This window comes from Artibeus jamaicensis, unplaced genomic scaffold (genome assembly GCF_021234435.1).
Source record: "Artibeus jamaicensis isolate MK-2021 breed Jamaican fruit bat unplaced genomic scaffold, CSHL_Jam_final scaffold_369, whole genome shotgun sequence".
NCBI lineage: Eukaryota > Metazoa > Chordata > Mammalia > Chiroptera > Phyllostomidae > Artibeus > Artibeus jamaicensis.
Window position 1 is genome coordinate 12,092,401 of NW_026522042.1, and position 22,384 is coordinate 12,114,784.

At 45.0% G+C, this 22,384-nt stretch overlaps 1 protein-coding gene across 3 annotated transcripts in view; it reads left to right on the top strand.

Annotated features, from left to right (window-relative positions):
• Positions 1–69: 69 nt before the first annotated feature.
• Positions 70–22,384, top strand: part of AGXT2 (alanine--glyoxylate aminotransferase 2) — a 38,493-nt gene continuing 16,178 nt past the window's right edge. The window contains exons 1-9 of one of the 3 annotated variants that reach the window (XM_037129054.2): positions 70–245; positions 8,490–8,575; positions 9,527–9,711; positions 13,483–13,606; positions 14,833–14,927; positions 16,643–16,736; positions 17,396–17,489; positions 21,245–21,345; positions 22,268–22,360. In XM_037129054.2, coding sequence (XP_036984949.2) covers positions 152–245; positions 8,490–8,575; positions 9,527–9,711; positions 13,483–13,606; positions 14,833–14,927; positions 16,643–16,736; positions 17,396–17,489; positions 21,245–21,345; positions 22,268–22,360 — 966 coding nt within the window. In that variant the 5' untranslated portion in view covers positions 70–151. Of the gene's footprint in view, positions 246–8,486; positions 8,576–9,526; positions 9,712–13,482; positions 13,607–14,832; positions 14,928–16,642; positions 16,737–17,395; positions 17,490–21,244; positions 21,346–22,267; positions 22,361–22,384 lie in introns of all 3 variants that reach the window. The other 2 variants (XM_037129055.2, XM_037129053.2) reach the window with 2 other exon arrangements.

Here is a 22,384-nt window from a genome sequence, read left to right on the forward strand (position 1 = left end):
GCTTGTGGGAAGTGGTGACTGTCCCCACCCCAGGACTCCCCTCCAGAGCTCCACCCCTTCCATCCTAATCTCAAAGTCCAGCCTGGGGATGAGCAGTCCGAGCCCTTCCTCTGACCTGCGTCCACAGGGATTTGCTTCCTGACTAGGAGAGATGACTCTGGCCTGGAGACTTGTGACAAGAACTTTGCACCTGGAGACTTCCTCACCCAGGACTCCCAGGACATGGCCTTCCCTGAGCCTGAGCTGTGAGTGGACACCAGGCAGCGGTGCGGTGTGGGGGAGGTGTGCTGAAGAGGGTCAGGGAGAGGGAGGAGGCCAAGCTCTGGAGCCTGTTGCCTGGAATTCTGGAATGTTAGACCTGTGTGGGATCTTAGACACGGATCATCTAATACAGCGGGTCTCACCCTATCCGATCCAGTGCCCCCGTCTCGTGTCCAGGATTTGCCAATGCCCCTTTGTCCTGAAATGAAATTCGTAGGTAATAACAACTGACTATGTAACTTTCAAAATGAAAACAACATGCTACCTTAGCTGTAATATAAAGAAGAAATAAAAGGAAAGCAATTCAAAAGAAAGTATTAACTGCAATATATAGATGCTCAAGGCTGACCACTCTAACAGACACATTTCCACCGGGCCCAGGAGGCGGGACCATCCCCTCAATCGCTGCCGTGGAGACTGAGATTCAGAGAAGTGCGGTCATTAACTCCGAGACTCCCAGGAAACTGGGGCTCGACCCTGTCCTCTCGTCCCACTCAACTCTCTTCTCTTTCCAGCAGAAACTGGGAGAGGACCCGGGGTCACCGGCCATTGCTGGCTTTGTGTGTTATGTCCGGTGTATTTGAGATCTGCACACATACCGTGTTCCCTGAGAACCACACCATGCCCCTCAGTAATGTCCCTCAGGCAAACACAAGAATGAGTAACTATCAACACCTTATATGTGCCACAGCGGGGCCCTGGGCCTCACAACTTCGAATCGGGCATAGGAAACCCTTTTTCTTTCCCCAATACAATCGATTTTATCTTCATTTTCTCCTTATCTTTCCTCTTTCTCCATCTTTTCTTCCTCCCCTCTTTGCTTTTTATTCCCCTGAATTGCAATTCTTTTAAGCTTAATATGTATGATGCTTTAAGTGATTATCTCCTTGCATCTTCAACCAGATTTGTGAGTAGCATTATCCCATTTCACAAAGGAGGAGACAGAAAAATAAAGAATGATGAAGAAATCTGGTCAAACAAATATAGCAGGGACAGCTGGGGGTTCAAAATCAGGTCTGCCTGACTCCAAAGTCAGAGTGATCCCAGCAGGCACTTTCTTACCTGCCCTTCTTCCAGTCCTGCTTGGATTTCTCTTTCCTCTCAGTCACAGATCTTTCGCCGAAACATCATTTAACCCCCAACACTTTCTAAGCACGAGCTAAAATTATACCCAGAGCTTTATGCTTCATAAGAAGGACACTGTGTTGAAAGTACCAGCTGTTGACAAAGCAGGAGGAAATGTCCTTCCTGCGGCCCTGCCCCTTTCCTCCCCTCACCCCTGCCTGTTGTGGAGATGGGCTGACGGTGGCCACGTGTGTCTTAGAAACAGCAGCTGAGGCTCGGGGCCGGGGGTCTCCATCCGCTCCCTGAGGACTCCTTAATGTAGCTCCACTGTGGAGGCGAAGTAACCCTGCCAGCCCTCACCACATGGGCGTGATGTGCTACTCTTTACCTGGCCTTGTAAGACGCTTTGGAGTTTGATTTCTACATTCTTACCTGCTGTACCTTGATATATGCCTGCTTGTGTTAGTTCATCCAAACACACACTCACTGAACACACTCTTCTTAAGAACCTGCTGTGCGCAAAACATCCATCCAATCAAAAGTGTTTGAGCACCTAAGTACACACCTGTACCGTAGACAGGGACGCGGTGAGCAAAGCCGAGCCACGGCCCTGTGTGTCCCAGGGAGGAGGCTGAGGGTAAACAGGTAAACAACTGAACATGTTTAAGGAAAACTCTAGCACAGATACTGGCCACGAATAAAGCCAAGTCAGGGTGAGGGAAAAGGAAAATCAAAAGGGGGAGAGGCGTCAGGGGCTGTGTTAAATGGGGGGTGCAGTGGGTCACCAGGTGTTAAGTGTGGTCAGATATGCAAAAATCAACATGTCACAATCCTGTCTGACACCTACCATGTGATCTCTGAGTGCATGACAGGTCAGGCCTTGACTGTGCTCAGGGTGCACATGTTGGGCTGTGCACGGGCACAAAGGCGTGAAGCAATCTGTTCTCAGTGCCGGAGAGTGGAGAAAATAACTCAGTGCTGCCTTCTTTGTTACTGATGAGCTAATCATTGTTCAATGTATAACATTTCCAGGAAGGTGGGGTATGTGCTTCATGTACCATTTTCTTGTCATCTGCCTTCTTTCCCACAAGGAGGGTGTGCCAGGGCTGGGGGACGGCAAATAATGCCCATTTCTGTGAGCAACTTCCAGAGACTCCTGCAAAGCCTTTTCTCAGAAAAACACGAGAATCGGCCCTAGAGGGAGGTTCCCAGCCCGCACCACTCTGGGCAGTCCACACATGGCCAAAGGCCTCAGAGAAGGTCTGTTCCCACAAGTGCCGAAAGGAAGGGCCACCTGCCAGCCTCAGGATCAGGCACAGCTCTTGCTTGTGAATAATGACAACTGGCCCTCGTTTACTTAAGCAAAAGGGCATTTATTGGAAGGATAAGGCAGAGAGGCAGGGAGGGAAGCAGGGAGGGAGGGGGACGGAGGGGGACGGAGCGGGGAGGGAGGAAGGAAGGGGAAAGTATCAGCAGGAGGGTGAGGAAGGGGCAAGACTGGACAGGAAGAGGCCCCAGGGCTGGGATATCTCCCGCAGGCACACGATGACTCTGATGAGGACCCCCAGCTATTCCCTCCATCTGGTCACTTGCTCAGCACTTCAGGTCCTAAGGAGCAGACATCTGGCCTCACACCCTTCCCTGGGTGTCCCCCATGGGAGGCAGGCATCTGATATACAGGCTGGGGCAAAAGTCGGCTTACAGTTGTTGGTATGGAAAATAATGCAATAATTAATAAACCATAATACAAGAAGAAACTCAGTGTCTCGTACTCACAGTGGTAAACCGATGTTTGCCCGGAGCTCCTCTCTGGTCTGGGTGCTGGCAGCTGCAGCTCAGCGGTGAGCAGACGAGAAGAAGCTTCTCCCCCGCCCAGCACTGCCCCTGATGCATCCAGACCTCGCCTGGGTTTCAACAGGTCTCCATGAGGCAGCATCCGTGCTCCCAACCCTCTGGGGCCCAGGTGGAATGGGGGGAGGTGGGTGCAGCCCTCAAACTGCACACACCTCACATTGACCCAGGCCTGGCCCCCAGCTCTAAAGTGAGTGATAAAATCTTCCTAATTCATTGGCTATCTTAAGTATCAAATTAGATACCCAAAGGGACACATTTTTAAAAGATTTTATTTATTTTATTTTTAGACAAAGGGAAAGAGAAAGAAAATACAAAAAACATCAGTGTGTGGTTGCCTCTTGCACACCCCCTGTGGGGACCTGGCCCACAACCCAGGCATGTGCCCTGACTGGGAATCAAACCCACGACCCTTTGTTTCCCAGGCCCGCGCTCAATCCCCTGAGCTACACCAGCCAGGGGAACACTTTTTTTAAAGTTACCTGCTATGCTAACAGAAGTAAAGCATAATTAGCATTTTTTGTTTTAAATGTATTTTATTGATTATGCCATTACAGTTGTTCTATTCCCCCCTTCATTCCCCCCCACCCTGCACACCCCTCCCCCACCATTCCCCCCCTTTAGTTTATGTCCATGTGTCTCAAGTTCTTTAGATTCTATATTTCCCATACTATTCTTGCCCTCCCCCATCTATTTTCTACCTACCGTCTATGCTACTTATTTTCTGTACCTTCTCCCCCCTTCTCCTCCTTCCGCTCCCTTGTTGCTAACCTTCCATGTGATCTTCATTTCTATGGTTCTGCTCCTGATCTAGCTGTCTGCTTAGTTTGCTTTTGTTTTAGGTGTGGTTCTTAATAACTGTGAGTTTGCTGTCCTTTCACTGTTCATCTTTTTTATCTTCTTTTCCTTAGGTAAGTCCCGTTAACATTTCATATAATAAGGGCTTGGTGATGATGAACTCCTTGAATTTGATCTTATCTGAGAAGCACTTTATCTGCCCTTCCATTCTAAATGAAAGCTTTGCTGGATAGAGCAATCTTGGATGTAGGTCTTTGGCTTTCATGACTTGGAATACTTCTTTCCAGCCCCTTCTTGCTTGTAAGGTCTCTTTTGAGAAATCCACTGACAGTCTGATGGGAACTCCTTAGTAGGTGACTGTCCCCTTATCTCTTGCTGCTTCTAGGATTCTCTCCTTCATTTGAATCTTGGGTAATGTAATGATGATGTGCCTTGGTGTGTTCCTTCTTGGGTCCAACTTCTTTGGGACTCTCTGAGCTTCCTGGATTTCCTGGAAGTCTATTTCCTTTGTCAGCTTGGGGAAATTCTCCTTTATTATTTGTTCAAATAAGTTTTCTACTCGTGACTGTTCCTCTTCCCCTTCTGGTACCCCTATAATTTGGATGTTGGAACGTTTAAAGATGTCCTGGAAGTTCCTAAGCCTCTCCTCATTTTTTTTGAATTCTTGTTTCTTCATTCTTTTCTGTTTTGTCATTTTTTTTCTTCCTTCTGATCCACTCCCTTGATTTGAGTCCCCGTCTCCTTTCCATCACTATTGGTTTCCTGTGCATTTCCCTTCATTTCACTTAGTTTAGCTTTTATTTGTTCCTCTAATTTGTGACTAAAATCAACCAGTTCTGTGAGCATCCTGATCACCAGTGTTTTGAACTGTGCATCTGAAAGTTTGGCTATTTCTTGATCACTTAGAGTTATCGACTCTGGGGCTCTGAGTTGTTCTTGAGCCATGTTTTTATCTGTTCGTGCCTGTTATGTATGAGGAGCGGAGCCCTAGGTGTTCACCAGGGCAGGGCCCCCCAGGTCACTGGTTTGTGACACTGTATGTGGGGGCAGGGTCAGAGAGGGACAATAGCGGTCTCCTCTGCTGCTTCCCACCGCTGGGGCCTGCTCGGTCTGTCTCACTGCTCGCTCCTTCACTGGTTTATCTGCACGCAAATGTGTGACTGAGGTCAGCCTGCCACCTTGGGCCCTCACTGGATCCGCCCATTGCTGCCCCACACCTGGGATCCGCCCATAGCTGCTTGCGTGCCTGGGTGGAGGCATCTTTCCTGCCCGACCCTACTCTGCAGATGGCTCAGCCCTTCTTACCAGTCTGGCTGAACAGTTTGTTGTCAGACTTCTGTATAGTTCAATTTTCTGTGTTTTGGCTGCGTTTTTTGTTCCTAAAACTTTGTTGTCTTTAAACTTGGTTGTGCGAGAAGGCACAATGTTTCCACCTACGCCTCCATCTTGGCGGAAGTCTGCATAATTAGCATTTTAATAAATCACATTAATGTCCTGTCAAATGTGTCTGCTGTGTATTTTCAAGTATTTTGCTGCCTTTTTAAGAGTAAGGAAGCACTTGATAAATGCCCCCTTTGTGTTGGAAGCTGATTAGAAAAATGTCAGAAAAATCTTTGTCATTACAAAAAGCATGTTCCCTAGAACTTTCAAAAGCCCACAAAAATTTATCTCTCCCATTGATCTGGCCCAACTGGTAGGTCACTTTTTCACACTATGATTTGCAGGGAAAGAAGAAAAAGTTAAGGTGACTTATGTGCTCTGGAACTCTCTGAGAATTAGGCAGTTGGAAAATACCATCTAATTATCCACCTGGCATGTATTATATAAGGGTGGTGAACAACTTTTGAGTTGTCCAGGTATATTGAAGAGGAAATCAGTGAACTAGATGAAAATCATTAGTGATCATTGGTTTTTAGCATGAGGCCTAAAGACGCAACATCAGACCAGTTAAAGTGATAAAAAGCAAAAAAAATGCCCATAGAGAGATAAATCTGGGACTCAGTGTTTCAGCAGTCTTTTCCCCACTTCTCTTGGATCTATTTCTCCCCCACATAGCCATGTGTGTACACACACTAATACACATGTACATGCATGCACACACTAATAGACACGCGGGTGCCTACGCTTGCCAACAGGCATGTATATGCCTCACACACTAACAGGTATGTGTATGTGCACACTAATGCATGTATGTGTGTGCATATGCTGACAGACACGTGTGTGCTGCACACACAGAATTCCTGAGAACCCAAGAGAAGCTTTATTAACCCTCAACTCATGTCATCCTCAAAACACAGGCTACTTTCAATAAAGAACACAAAGAATAATTTATATATTTAGATTTTAATTTTTTCTAGCAAATAATGAAAACCAAAGCATTTGGGGAGGAGTTGTCCATCAGTTAGTATTATTGCTCTTATTTTGAATTTAGGTTATTTAGTGAGAGAGGAGATATGAAAAGGCAGTGAACTTTTGAAATGTTATCTGCCCTTATTTCACTTCACTAATTTGTCCCGCTTGCTTGTTTCCTTCCTTCCTTCCTTCCTTCCTTCCTTCCTTCCTTCCTTCCTTCCTTCCTTCCTTCCTTCTGTTCTTCCTCCCTTCCTCCCTGGGAAATTTTATGTATTTCATCTGGAGCCATGTCCCACCATTGTATTTCTATCAGTTGGGTGAATGAATGAATGAATTTATTTTGACTGTTTAAAATCCAGACTTTCCTCTATGAAATTTTTCTTTCCAATTCTCTTCCCCCTTCAGCCCACTTTCATAATTCCTATATTCCAAGAGAATTATTGGAATTAATTTATAATTCCATGAGAATTCCAAGAGAATTATTTTATAATTATCTTGAAGTCAAGAGAGTTCACAGCAGCCTCCTCAATGGGCAATTCCAACTTTGCAGGCAGGAAAAACAGTCAGAAGGAGTGAAGGAAATTTGAATTTTTTTTTCATCTCAGAAGAGTAACTAATGGACAGAGACACAATGAAAGACTTTTCAAAAGGTGAAATTCTCAGAAAACTTAAATTATCATTTTGGGGGGTTGTTTTTATGCATGAGTAGCCAAAAGCCACTTGCTTTTTTAAAGTAAGAGCAAATGAATGACATCTGTGATTCTTTGCAACAGAAAAGTGAGTGAGAGCTCTTTGAAAGAAAACATATTCGGTGCTGTTACAGTTCATCTTCCTTTAAAAAAACAATTGTTCCGTGTGTTTCTCGGGACCGTGACTTCACAGCCACACAAAACACCAACATTTCACCCATGGACTTAAAACTTCGAGCTGAACAAGAGATCCCAGGGCCTCAGCATTCTCACCTGCAACGTTAGCTCAGTAACTGACGTTGAATCTTCAAAAGTAGCAGCATTGTTTTCCGGGAGTATTTATAGTTTCTAGACATCTGTCCCAGTTCTGCTCTTCCCTGGCTCCATTATTCCACTAAAGTCTGTGCTGGAAGTAGGAGGCCTAAGGTGGCCAGTGAGTGAGCGAAAAAACACTGGGCTGGAGCTCAGCAACTTGGAGTTCTACCTTGTGCTGCCGCTAACTACCTTGGTGACCTTAAATTAATTCACCACTTTAGACTGGTTTAGTCATTGATAAAATGAGTATTTTAACCAAAAAGAAAAATCTACAGTTTTTTCTGGCTCCAAATATTTAATGACTGCGGTTGTCCATCAGTTAGGATTCCATCAGTTGCCCAGAGGGCTCAGCCTAGCCTGTCTTTGCTTTTTCATGGTCTTGTGTTGCTGTGGTCTTCAAGTCATTGTGATTTGGAGGAGGGATTTGCCTTTCTCATCTATTTGCATGAAGTATTTCTGAGTATCGAACCTCTCCCGGCATCTCTCTCTCTTCATTCCTGTATGAAAACTCAAGAGTCATTCATTCCTCATCTATTGTCTGCCAACCCTGTACCAGAAACTAAGACAGGTACTGGGAGTCAGGCTCTGGGAAACCCAATGCTTAGAAGACACCTCTACTGACAAAGAGGATGTATTCCAACAACACGTGGCACTGGAAGAAGCTGGGTCCGCTGGACAGAGACATGCAGCTGTCCCACGATGGGGAGGAGCTTTCCAAGCTTGTGAAGACCCTGATGGGGAAAACCACAACTACCCACACCTCCCCTGACTACACTGGAGAAGAGCCACCACCTTTTTTTCTCCAGAAAATTTATTATTGAGATACCTCAGTTTTTAAATCCAAACCAAAGACTAATTTTTTAAACTAAGAAATAAAATATTCTCATAGACTCATAAATAGAGGATGACCACTGTGGATGGGGGGATGGGTAGTTAGGGGTCAGGGGACCGAACGAAAAGGAAAAAGGACTCATGGACACAGACAACAGCGGGGTGACTGTGAGGGGGAGGGGGTATAAGGAAGATAAATATAATGAGAAAAATGCAATCAAAAGAAGAACTAAAATATCCTATGGATTTTGGTAACTGTAGGTAATTTATGCAAACAGGTGTGTGCGATGGTTAGTTGAGGATCTTAACTCATTTCACTTTTAGTAGGTGCATTGTGGGGGTCTGTGACCAAGGTCAGTCTTCATACAAAGCCCAGAATGCCTCCATGTGACTTCGCACCTGAAAGATACCAGGTAAGAGTTAGAGCTCTGGAAAACCTGAAAAAGGTGGCTCTTCTAGAAAAGACTAAGTTCACTGTTTCCTCAAGAAGGAGCCACAGATGCCCCTGCCCGTCCCTGAGCCACCCCATCGCAGGTGGTCTGCCCAGTCTGAACCGCCTGATTTTCTTTGTTGTCCTCATATGAATGGACACGTGAGACTGGCAGGGACAGAGAAAGACAGAGAGCGCAAGGGAGAGACTGTCCATGACAATATATCCCAGGGACAGGGATCCAGACCTATATACACATATAAATGCATGTATCACAAAATGGGATGGTGCGTGTTAACTTTAAAAAGGTTCTGATCTTGACAGTTTCCCTGAGCTCACCACCAAAAAAATATCAAGTTATCATTTTGCTCTCAGGCTAATTAATATTTCTCTCTCTCCAAGATTTTAGTCTCCATAATAATCACAGGTGAGAAACTGTGGAACTAATACATAGTCGGAAAGGACCCAAAGGAAGAGAAGCAGAGGAGACAAGCTGAATAATCATGAACATGAATGTCACCAGCACTCATTTTTTTAATTCTAAAAAACATGCAGCAAAATAAAATAAAATTAAAAAGATTTTAAACCTGACTTAATACTTCAGGCATTTACTTTCAAAGTCTTTTTTGTTTCACAGCTAAAATCAGCTCAGAGCCAAGGGTTTCCACTGAGGTAGAAACTGTCCACTCTCTCCTTCATGTTCAATCTAGAAAGGGATCAGAGGGCCACATCAATGATGCCCCCTGCCTGAGAGGAAGGGCCGGGTCCCCTGCATGGAAGACATCGGGCACATTCACCCACTAGTGAGCACGGGGCGGCAGCCTTACCCTGGGTCAGTAGGGAGGCGAGGCATTGCTATGGCGACCTGCCATCCTGAGAAACGTGGAGACAGGGAAAGGAAGGTTTCTGACGCCGAGCTGTTGTCTGTCCACAGTCCCTTCCCTACGACCGGGTCCTGGAGATCCACAGACAGCACCTTTCTCCTGTGCCGACCGCCTACTTTTCGGAGCCTTTGCTGCTCCACCAGGGGCACGGGCAGTGGCTCTTCGATCATCAGGGAAACAGATACCTGGATTTCTTCTCCGGGATTGTCACCGTCAGTGTTGGTCACTGCCACCCGTGAGTACCTTAAATCCTAGGGTTTTCACTCCGAAGGATGTGTGGGAAAAAGGCTAATGATCCCTCTAGTGACTCAGGACCCCGATTAGCCACTCTCTCCTTAGGGGTATCCCAGGTTATGGTGGGTGCTTCTGTCCTCTTTCCCGGGTAACAAAAAAATCTTACCACTGCACTCTTTTTCTTGATAAGGCAAATTTTAGTCTTTCTCATTGTGCATGCAGTGTGGAGTGCACTGTGTAATCGGACTGTTGTGTACGCTTATCTCTGTGCTGTGTCACTGGTAACAGCTTCCAAAGAGAGGAAAGTCGCCGAGGAGGAAAAGGCAGAAAGAAGAGAAAGGCAGGCAGTTTTCACAGAGCACAGGGCCTGGGGGGGGGGGGGGGAGGGGGATGAAGAGAGATGAGAGATCTTCTCCCACCTGAGGACCTTCCTCAGCTGCTCTGACCCATGAATGAGGGAAGAAAGGACAGTAAGACAAAGATGTAACATGGCTGGAAATTCACCTGGAGAACTTTTGGATCCTTTGACCTTGAGCTCTCTGCTAGCTTGGTGACCCCCTGCCCACACCAATGCCCTCCTTCCGGGTTCAGTTCAGCCATCTCCCCTTAATGTCTGTTTTCTCACGCCTTTAATAATCTGGCCAATAAAATTCACAGTAAGTGAGAGAAAAACAAAGTAGCAAGTTTAAATAAGGGGAATAGTCTAGGCCCTTCTGTCAAAGAAGGGGCGAGGGGTCCTCTCTGCCAGCAGCTGTGCGGCAGTGAGGAGTGAGTTCCAGCCTCGGGGGCCAGCCCTGCCTTCTCCTCCTGCCCATTCCAACCTTCTCCTCTCCATTTCCATCTTCAGGAAGCAACAGTCCTGTGCGAGGTCCCAAGGAGCATGCAAAACAAATTCCCAGGGAAATTTTAAAAAGGACAGCTCCGGCCTGGTCGCTCAGTGGGTTAGAGTATTGTCCCAATTCTCCAAGGTTGAGGGTTCAATCCCCAATTAGGGTACAACCAATGAACATGTAAGTGGGAAAACAAATCAATGGTTCTCTCTCTCTTTTTAAAATCAATCAATAATAAGAAATCTTTATAAAATAAAATAAAGCAACACAAGACAAACACACATGAAAGAAGTAGAGGAAAATGAGGTAGAGAAAAATTTTTTAAGATTTTATTTATTTATCTTTAGAGGGGAAGGGAAGGAGAGAGGGAGAGAAACATCAATGTATGGTTGCCTCTCATGACTCCCCTGCTGGGAACTGGCCCGCAACCCAGGCTGGCTGGGAATCAAACCACACTCCTCTGGTTCATAGGCCCATACTCAATCCACTGAGCTACGCCAGCCAGGGTGAGAAAATTTTTTAACATTCCCACTGTGATTGCTCCTGTTCACTGAGTGTTCTCATTGGCCTTCATGACCTCTGTTCACCTCCTCATCAACCTCTGACCTCCTCACTCTGGGCAGTGCAACCTCTTTCCTTAGCACCCTGCTCTTCCCTCCCTATTCCCTTCATGCCTCATTACTTCCCCCACAGAACGGTCCCCACCTTATGTCGCTACCTCTGGTCATTTAACTGCTCCATTTTTAGCAGCCTTACCCAACTGTATTTCTTCACCTTTGGACCCTCACCAAGCTATGATAATAATTAATAAACCAGAATGGAAATCAGACAACACATTTCCCCTGCCCCATGACATTCCACTATTGGCTGAAACTCAACATTATCAGCACTATATCCACACGTGCTCCACGATACTGTTCCCATCCATATGCTCATTTCTATTCACGTGAGTCAACTATTATATAGAAGATCCCTGCTATGGGCTGGATAGCTGAACAACCGGCTGCATTTCTCAGTGGATCCTGGGTTTTTCCCTATGTTACAAGCAAGAATGTTGATGTCATCTTTGACTCTCCCTTGCCTTTCATTCCCTATAACCACCAAGGTTCTGTTTTCCCTCCACTGAGTGCATCTCCCACCATCCCCTCTCCTCCCACACCTAGGAGGCCACCTTGCCCTCCTAGCCAGCCTCACCAGCACACTCTCCTCCCCCTCCATTCTACCCTCGGGTCGCTCTCAGATTTATTTTGCTAAACGATGCTTTTGCCAAGTATCTCTGCTGTTCAATAGTTTACATAATGAGATACCACCACACACTGGTCACAGTGGTCATCACTAACAAATCAACAAACAAGTGCTGGTGAGGATGTGGAGAAAAGAGAACCCTAGTGCAGTGTTGGTGGGAATGCAGACTGGTGCAGCCACTATGGAAAACAGTATGGAATTTTCTCAAAAAAACTAAAAATGGAACTGCTTTTGCCCATCAATTCCACTGCTGGCATTATACCCTAAGAATCCTGAAACACCAATTCAAATGAACCTATGCACCCCTACATAGCACTGTTCAAAGCCAAGTACTGAAGTAGCCTAAGTGCCCATCAGTAAGTGAATAGATCAAAAAACTGTGGGACATTTACACAATGGAATTCTATGCAGCAGAGAGAAAGAAGGAGCTCCTACCCTTTGCAACAGCATGGGTGGAACTGGACAGCATTATGCTGAGTGAAATAAGCCAGTTGATGAAAGACAAACACCATGTGATCTCACCTATAAGAGGAGCATAATCAACAAAAACAAACTAATAAGTATAATAGAACCAGAGGCATGGAAACATGGAACAGTCTGACAGCAGCCAGAGGGGAGGGAGGAAGGGGATGATGACGGAAAGAAGGGGAAGGGACAGAACATGTATGTATGACCCACAGACACAGACAGCAGTGTGGGGGCTAACCATGAGAGTTGGGGGGTGGACTGGGCAGAGGAGGGCAAAGTGAGAAAAACTGGGACAACTGTACTAGACGACAATATAATATTCTTTAAATAAAAATAAATAAATATAATAGAACAAACAAACAAGTTTCTTGACATTCCACGATTTTCTAACTGGAGTTCCGTGCAACACTGATCGCAGAAGAGGTGTGTTGGTAAAGGCCCTGTGAAGAAACAAGCCTGGGAAGCTCTTTAAAGTGCACCACCTCCTGGGGAGAACGGGAGCGCATGAGACGGCAGAGGTACCGAGAAGTCCTGCAGTCGAGAAACCGGGTCGATCTGGTGTTTCCCGAAATCATTTAACCACCGCACTGAGTTCATGATGTGACAGTTATTAATAACAAACATTGATGTGTAACAAACTTCAATCATCACTGTTCTTAGGTCGAGATGGGACATCTGGACCTGGCTTTTCGGGACACTCCAAGCCAGGACATACACGTCCGTCTACCGGAGTTGGTAGAATCCCTCAGCACAAACCTTCCTTCACGGAGTGCGTCCACAGTTACTCAGTGTTCAGCGTTCCCCACTGCTGAGGCCCGGACAGTGGCGCTTCCTTTGAAGAAGAAAATACTGATCCTGTGTGCATGTGCTAGATGGGCCTACGGTCCTTCAGAAAAATAAGACACGCGGGCTTACATCTAGTTGGCCCTGGTATCCCAACTATTTAAAGTGTGATTAGCAAGAAAACCTAGTTAGAAGAGATTTGAAGTCCAAACTTCCCCCTAAACTAGAAACTTCTTTTCTAAAATCCTTATGAGATCCTCACTTATTCTCCTTCATTACCTTCTGAGTCAGCCCACCCCACTGCCAGACACCTCCGGTGGTTAGAGAGCTTTCTCATGTGTGGATGAACCCGGCCTCTTGACACTCTGAGTTCAGCGGCCGATGTGTGTGTTGGGAGGGGCACACCTGCCTGCAGTGTGGATAACTCTGCTCTTGTGTCTGTCCAGGAAGGTAAGCGCAGCGGCACAAAAGCAGCTTGGCCGCCTGTGGCACACAAGCGCCCTCTTCTTCCATCCACTAAACCATGAATATGCAGAGAAGCTTTCAGCACTTCTTCCCGAACCTCTAAAGGTATAATGCTCCCAGCTCAGAGGGGTGGGAGTCCTGGGAAGAGGGAATATGGGCAGGAGTCTGGTGTGTACATGGAACAGTTGAAACAGTGAGCTAATAGCTATAGCTGAAAGTAATCGAGAAGAAAGCAATTCGGAAATCGCTGGTGAAACCAGCCAACGTCCGGTCCATCGGCACCAGGCCTGTAGTCTCTACACTTGCGGCCATGTCGTCTCCGCAGGAATCACTCGGCAGGAGCTGCACCCCCATGACTCCCGCCTTTGTGCTCCCCGAGAGGTTTTCATCTCTTTGTTTCACAGCTGCTGTGGAAAGAGCAGAGCTATTTTTAAATAAAATAGATTATATGATTCAGTTCATTTAGTCTAAGATGCACTTAGATACTTTTTTTTTTCTAAACGAGATTTTCTTCTGCATCTGCAATGACTGAATTTTTTAACTGAATTGAGATGTCAAAATGTTGGCCAGGATTTGCCTTTAGGGATTCAGTGAATTAATGTATATGTAGTACCTAGAACAGTACCTCGTGTTCACCGTTATTATTATTTTACTACATTATCTGGACAGACTATGTGCTCTGGCACCTAAAACAGAGAAAGGACGTTGGAACAGCTGCAGCCTGAGTTCGGCCCAGTCATGTCTAGGGAAAAGCAGAAGGGCACGGCCGGAGGCCTCCAGGGCCCTCAGTTCTCTCCTTTCTTTTGGCCAAAGTGAACTGCATTTTTTTTAATTTCCTTGTTTTTTCAACTTTCACACACACCAAACTTACAGGCTGGGCTGCAGGATCAGGGAGCCTGCCTAGCCCCAGGCCTGCAGACCAGGTGCAGACCAGGTGCAGACCAGGTGCAGACCAGGTGCAGACCAGGTGCAGTGGAGCCGGGAGACCTGACTCGGATCCACTCAGCCACTCCCTGCCGAGTGCATTGCATGCACTGCAGCAAGCCGCCCTGCTTAACATTTTGCAGAGCAGTGAATAAAGCCAGTGAAAATCCGGAATGTTCCACAACTGGGACCATCCCTGAGCCACTGCAGCATCTGTAGCACTTAGGCGCTGCTCAATGCAAAGCTGTAGCATTAGTACAGTAACTAAATATGGCGACTGCTGGTCTGAAGGTAAGTCTCCGTAGTAATCACAGGCCGCGACACACAGGCTTCAGCAAGTTTGAATCAATGGGATAATAAGAAAATAAACTGAAGTACAAGATCATGTGTCTGTGTTTTCCCTCCAGGTCATTTTCTTGGTGAACAGTGGCTCCGAGGCCAACGACCTGGCCATGCTGATGGCCAGAGCACACTCCAAGAACACAGACATCATCTCTTTCAGGTGACCACACCCAGGAATACCCGACTTTAATAACACTGACTCACCCAGTACTAAATGTCTACCTTTAAAATATGGCCTGGAGGGGTTTTCCAAGGGGTCCATTTCTAATTTTAGGTTTTAAGAAAAGATCCATCAAATGAATTGTCTGATGAGATGACCACATCCAAATTAACCTGGTCCCAGGCAAGGGTGTCCCTGCCTGGGATGACAAAGAGCATGGAGTCGTAGTTTTGTCGTAGATCTCCTGTGGAATGAAAGGTCACATCACAGCTTTTTGACTTTGAAGATGTGCTTTGACTGTGACATATGCCAGATGGAGATTTACTGGTCTCCATTCATAGAAGCTCAGGACTCTCCCATGGGACCCTGGCCCCATTCAATCTCTGCTTAGGCTAAGGCTCCAGCTACACCAGGTCTTTTCTTTTTCTTTCTTTTTCTTTCTTTCTTTCTTTCTTTCTTTCTTTCTTTCTTTCTTTCTTTCTTTCTTTCTTTCTTTCTTTCTTTCTTTCTTTCTTTCTTTTTTTTGTTCTAAAGATGCATATGTAACCCTGCATGTTTTGGCTCCTATGGGTGACTTTTGAGAAACAATCATTTAATAGGTAAACATAAACTCTTGATGGTGACATTAGTAGCATTCAAAATAATAGAAAACTAAGAGTTTTGCTTACAGTTGCCTCCCCTGGGTAATTTTCTATAGCACACTTAAACACTCTTATAATAAGGTTTATGTGAAAGACAGGAGTGAGTTATAGTAAAAGTTGATGGAATGAAAAGCTATTCCCATTCTTTCACCTACATGTCCATAATTTCTGCCTAGATTTGAGAGATATGATTTCCACAAGATTTGATGATCAAAGCACATCCATATAAAATGCATGTGTAGTGACGACAGACATGTAGTCATAGACATGTAGTTTTGTGACTACAAACATTTGCGCTCAGAGACACTACAAAGCATTGAGATTGATATTTTACCTAAATAAACATTACAGAAGATGTGTGTCCAGGTAAGTATTTAATCTTTTCGAGCCATCACGGTGCCCCCAGGATTCAATACTTGTTTGTGTCTCCTCTTTCAAGATATGTGTTCATCCTACCACATAGCCTCGGTACAATGCAGTCCTAAATCTGCAATTCGAGTGATTTTGATTTGGAAACAATGGTTAAACTGGCCTGAAACCAAACTTGGTGATTGGGATTCTTTATACTAAATAAGACTGTTTCAGGTTCAAAGAGAAGTAAGACCTGTATTTCCTCTGTACCAAGTAAGGCGGCTTTTAAGGCCCTTAAAGAGGAGTCCCCCAAAGTGCAGAGCGACAGCAGGAAGAAATCACTGGCTTCTGAAGGTGACTGGTTTGAAGACAAATACTCATTGACTGTACCATTTCTGACATGTTGCTACAGGATGAGTCTCACTACTTCAGAGTAACCAAGTAGGGCAGTTGTTGAGGTCAGAGTTCTTGGCTAGATGGTCTTCAATTTCTTCCACAATTTCAAATCTATGACACCACAGGAAAGGTAAATAAGTCAATTTGCCTGACACAGGCTTAGCAGATTGCTCAGAAAATACTGGAGTTCCACATGAACAGCGTTCCATTCCATCTCCATGGCCTTGGTGGGTTTTCTCTGTTTTTCTGTTGTCCTGTCTGTGTTCCACAGGCCAGAGATCAACGAACAATGAACTAAACTCCATCCTCCTTGTTTTTCCTCCACAGAGGAGCTTACCACGGATGTAGTCCTTACACCCTTGGCTTGTCAAACGTAGGGCAGTTCAAGATGATTCTCCCCAGTGGGTCGGGCTGCCAATCAGTGAGTTTGGAGATTTTTGTCTTATTTCTCTAAAGGCCACTGGGTGTATGGAACAACTGATCAGATATTAGCATTGTCTAATCCAGGTATTAGCATTATCTGATTCTAGGTATTAGCATTAGAAACTAATACAAAGCTTAGCATTAACCAGGAGCTCAGTTTGACTCAATTGTATTAAAGACTATTTGGGGGAAATGGTTCTTAGAAAGGCCTTCAGAGTCTGAGTAATAATTAATGATAGGGTTTTTTAATTTTGTTTTACTCTTAAATACAATCAAGTAAATTGCAATAAATGCATTGAAATTAGTTCTCAAAGCCTTGAATGCATAAAATTGCTGTAGAGTCATCCTTGTTCCCACATTTTCAGCGTCAGATACCTAATTACTCTTATTCTTTCAGATGCCCTTACCCACCCAACCCCTGAGCAAGTTGTGACCAGGCCGACACTGAAAGCAGTTTCCTTTGTAGAGTGCCTACACAACTATTTCTTAGAAAAAAATTATCTCTTCAAAACAGTAAATTAGATTTTCATCCTAAGTGGGAGAGAAATCTCAGCATCGAATTAAGAAACCCTCTTGCCTTGATTAGTACTATATGCTTCCCCCAAGTGCCTGTCTTCAGTTCGTGCTCTGACCAACTTCTTCTTCTGTCATTTGCAGACCATGTGCCCAGATGTTTTCCGGGGCCCTTGGGGAGGAAGCCACTGTCGGGATTCTCCAGTGCAAACGATAAGGAAATGCAGCTGTGCCCCAGGTCCCGCTGGGCGGGGAGGGAGGTACCTGGGGGAAGGGCAGGAGGGATGAGAACTGGAGAAAGGCAGATGCACTCCTGAGTGAACAGATTTGGAAAAGCGGGGAAGGAAAAAGCCAGGGGAAACAAAACTAGAAAGCAGCCCCCTGTGAAACCAGGCCTACCACTGTGGTCCTGCGTTCACGTTATCAGATCTAAGCTAAAAACAGGCTGTCCCTGGCAGCTAATTAAAGAAGCTCTATTACCTCTATTAGCAATAGCTTTGCTATTGGTCCTCAAAGGAAACAAAGTTGATGGGATTATTTACCAATTTCCAACCGAAGGAAGAGAGAGGAAAAAGAATACTTTTAGAACTCTCAAAATGCCAGTCAAAGAGCTCCCCCAGGGACTCAGGATGCCAGTCAAAATGAGAGGATCCGTCAAAACCTAAGGCCATTCCCAAGGGCTTCTAACATCTCTTTCAAATGGTCTGGAGGCATTCTCCCAAGGAAAGTATCTATTCATTGACTGAATTTTTATTTGCATTCTACACATGAAGGTGAAGAGGCATGGAAATGGTGTCTGTTCTCTACTAGTCACTGAGTTCCCTCTTGCATTTGCCATTATAGCTCAGAACATTTTGAATAGCTGCTCCTAAGTAGTGCTGAAGGAAGGAATTAGATGCTCCCGCCAAATGATCTCTAATAGAATAGTAAGTGTCACTGGCTTGATAGGAAGACTGCAAATGGAAGTTATTAAGAGCAGTCTTAAAAAGAAGAAAACTCAGTCATCTTAAAATTCAGATGGGATGATGCAAACAGAGACAGACAGATGCAGGAATGGGCATTGGAACATGGCATCATGGTCACAGAACTTAAAAACGTAAGGAAGTTTATAGCTGTCATTCAAACTCTTTAGGGATGAAGAAACTGAAGTCCACACCTAGAATGCAGGAGACCTAGGACTTGACCCCAAGTCTTCTGACCCCAAAGCCCCCGACCTATAACCACCCTTGTTCACACTGATGTCCCAGCAGGGTGAACTCAGGCTTAAAAATAACTCCTGTGCTACTGGCCAGGATTGAAGAGACACATGGGTCCCACTCCCAGCCCTACCATGGTTCAGCCAGGAGAAGAAAGCTCCATTTTTGCTTCTGTTTTCTCACTTACAAGATGGAAACAATAACATCTGCCTCCCTGACCTCTTATCCCAAGGCATCATGAGATGAAGGCAAGAGAGCTCTTTGTAGAGGAAGGCAGATAATGGCAACACCAAGTACAGCTATACCTGTAACATCTCATCTATGTGTCATCAAGAACCCAGCTCCCTGGGGTGCACCTCGCAGACCTTGATGTGACTGCAAAACGACCCGCACAGAGCTGAGTGGGCAGAGCACTCAAGAGATGGTCATTTCCTTCCCCCTTTCCCCCCCATCCTCTCCACCTCCTCCCTCTTTGAGGCCTTCTCCTCTGCCTTAGGCCAACTGGAAAATACCAGAACCCAGTGGCCACGCCTCTAGTGGCAACTGGAGACTAGATGATAGTGACAAATGTTCATTTCTGCTTCTCTGAGCTGTTGTCTCTGGCATAGCTGAAGTCAGTTGTTTTCTTAAATCATGTTTCCAAGAGGCAATGCTGATACTATATCTTGAAACAGAACTGGAATACAAAATACTTCATCCTCCTCTAGTGCTACGAGGACCTCGGAAGTGTTTGGTCTTTGCTGTAAAAAGGTTCATTCATATATGTTTACCAAAGCATTCCAATGTCTAAAATACTCTGGGCACAGAAGGTTGCCCTTGCCAGGATCCTTTTAGGGTTTCCTCGGGTGTCAATCCTGGTAGAAGTCTTTTCACCTTACCATGATGCCATTGCTGCCCACCTAGGCTTAAGCAGTGGTCCACTCTCTGAGCCTAAAAGAGATGGTTGTGTGGTAGATTTCATTGTCTCCCATCACCCCTTCCTCAGGAGCTTTTCTTCCCAAGTGTGGATTCCAGGCCCTGAATTTCAGATTTAACCTGTGATGAAACACCTCTCGTTACCCACAGCCCCCGTGGGATTCCCAACCTGGTAGTGATCATGTGATTCTTCTTCACCTCTTGCAAAATAGATTTCCTTTTCCTGAATTTTTTTTTTTACTTCCTTGACTCCTCATTCTTCCTACACCACTGGCTGAAATGAAAACACTTCCTTCCCTATTCTGTTGCTGGGATAGTAACCTGCAGAGCATCACTCTCTACCGCCTGGACGTTGTCATGGTGATGCCACTGCACCAGGTCTCTCTCCAGAGGCAGCCTGACCTGCAGTCACAGCAATGAGCCAACAAGGGAAAAGTGAAGTGTAGTAGAATCCCAATGACAGTGGAGGATGCCTCTCATTGTGGAACGAGTGGGCAGTGGGAGGAGATCATGACAGATCAAGCACAGAGTGGAGCGGAACCTTCTCTGGGTTTGATTTTTGTCCAAATGTTAGCCATTGGAGCTGATTTTGCTCTACCCTTTGACTTCTTTAGTTATAAATGGGCTTGCTAAGTCTCCAAATCATGTACATCTTTTGAACGTATGTCTAATCCATCCATTAGGTCATCCTGGACAGTTTTCTCTTCCTTTCTTAAAAATAGAAAATTTCTAGGGGAGAGTGGTGTGGGCGGGTGGGAAGTGGAGACAACTGTACTTGAACAACAATTAAAAAATGGGGGGAAAAATAGAAAATTTCAATCTCTGGAGGCATAGATTTATCTGTCAACTTTATCCTGCCTGTCAAACAATGTAACTGATGCTAAGAATGTGCTTTCTGCATTTGATTATCCTTTTCATTAGTTCCGTCTTTACACCCCCAACTCTAACTAATCAAAGGTATCAGGGACAGCAAGCTTTCCCAAATATCGCTTATAGCATAAAAGTAAGTTTGGGGCCAGGTAGAGTTTAAGGAAGAGCTGCAGTATAAAATAGATTTACACTTCCATCTTGAAGGTTTCTATTCTTTGTCTCTAGTCTTCAGGAGGCAGGGCTCCAGCCAGGCCTCTAAGTGAGTGTGAGGAGGGTCAGAGGTGAGTCTCTCCCAGGCCACTTCCACCATCACTTCCGTCACAATCGCAGCTTCCTCGGGAGCCCTCCTGCTGTTCATGGATATGGGTTCAAGTTCAAAGACTCTGTGGTGCTGTGGAGAACCAAGTTACAGGTGCGACTAGAGATTCTGAAGGTTCTGGGACCCCAGCTGTGTCACAGGCCAGAGACTCCTCTCCTTTCTGCAGTGGATGCTCTGTGTCTGGCTCCAGCACGTTCCTCTCAAGACCGATTTCTAACTGTTCTATAAACATACTAACTCACTGCAAAGACTGAAGTGCTTAGTAGCTTTAAAATTGTGTTATCAACTGAAGTGTCAAAAAAGGTAAATAGAGTTCTCTTCAAATAGATTAAATCCACACGCCAATTACATATGAATCAAATCTATCCAGTTGAGAGGACACGTGTCCGCGGGGGAAGCAGCTCTCTACGCCACACTCGATGGCACTTCTGGGCATTCCTTCACCAGCTCGAAGCAACCGCAGCGGTTTGTTTACGCCTTTGAGGCCACCTTAGTGCACTTGAGCCAAAGTACAAGTCATTCTGACAGAACATTCCCCCTTCAGAAATCAATACCCTCATATCCTGTTTACTGTTCCGTGAGGGAGTCTAGTCAATTTCCCCGTCTCGTTTGCTTTTCTCCTTATGTTTTTCCCCACTCTTCTAGATGCCGTTTTCCCATCTTCAAATACTGTGTTGTGTTTGTTGTTTGCAGACTACTGCCAAGCTAAAGACCAGTATATTGAACAGTTCAAAGATACTCTGAACACATGTGTGGCCAAATCAATTGCTGGATTTTTTGCAGAGCCAATTCAAGTGAGTATGTTAGCCTGAAACACTGACTGAGTTTTAAGTTACCAGAGTTTCGACGCATGCATTCTAGAGGATATTTTCATCATTTAACCATCGCTGTGTCCCTCTCCAAATTCAATTCATTTGCCTTAGCCCCCTTGAAAAAAGAGAGAGCCCCTGATTTTCAATTGACTTATAAAAATACCATCTTCCAAATTCCTGGACTGAACAGGTAGATAGATGAAACTATTAGATTCCTAATATTCTAAAGAAAAGGAAACCCCAGCCATTTTTAGTCTCTTAATACCCACACCATCAAGGGAAGCCTTTCTACAGAGTGGAGCAAGAGTACATTTACAGTTGTTCTTATGGGAAATAATATAATAATTAATTAATGAGTAATAATACAAGAATAAATTCTGTGTTTCATGTACTTATAACTTTAAACCTACTTTTGCCCCACCTTGTGTAATCTTATAAATCCCCTTAATCTACTTTTATTCTAACCTTAGAAGAGCATACATTTGTAGTCTTTTCTCAGAAAGCATGGTGTAAGGGTAATGGTTCTCTCTTTTAACCCATAGTTGAAATAATTCTAGAGACTCTTTAAAATTTGCTGGAATTGCAATTCCAGTCACAATAGCAGAGTAGGTACACGCTGTGCTCGCCTCTGCCCATGCCCACATCACAATTACACTAAATTATAGAACAATCAACCTGGAGAGGCGGCTGAAGTTCAGCCCAGCTGAACAGGAGTTGCTATAACTAAGGATATAAAGAAGACAACATGTCAAGACCGAAAAAAATTGTATTTTGAATATAAAAAATTGTTTTCAATTATAAAAAATTGTTAGTATTACTAATGATGATAACCTATCTTTTTTTAAAAATACTTTCAAAAGGGCCGTGCTGTTATGATAGGTCCTCTTGGTTTGGTCTTTTGCAGGGGGTGAACGGGGTCATCCAGTACCCAAAGGGGTTTCTGAAGGAAGCCTTTGAGCTGGTGAGAGAGCAAGGAGGCGTGTGCATTGCGGACGAAGTAAGTGACCATGGACTCATGCAA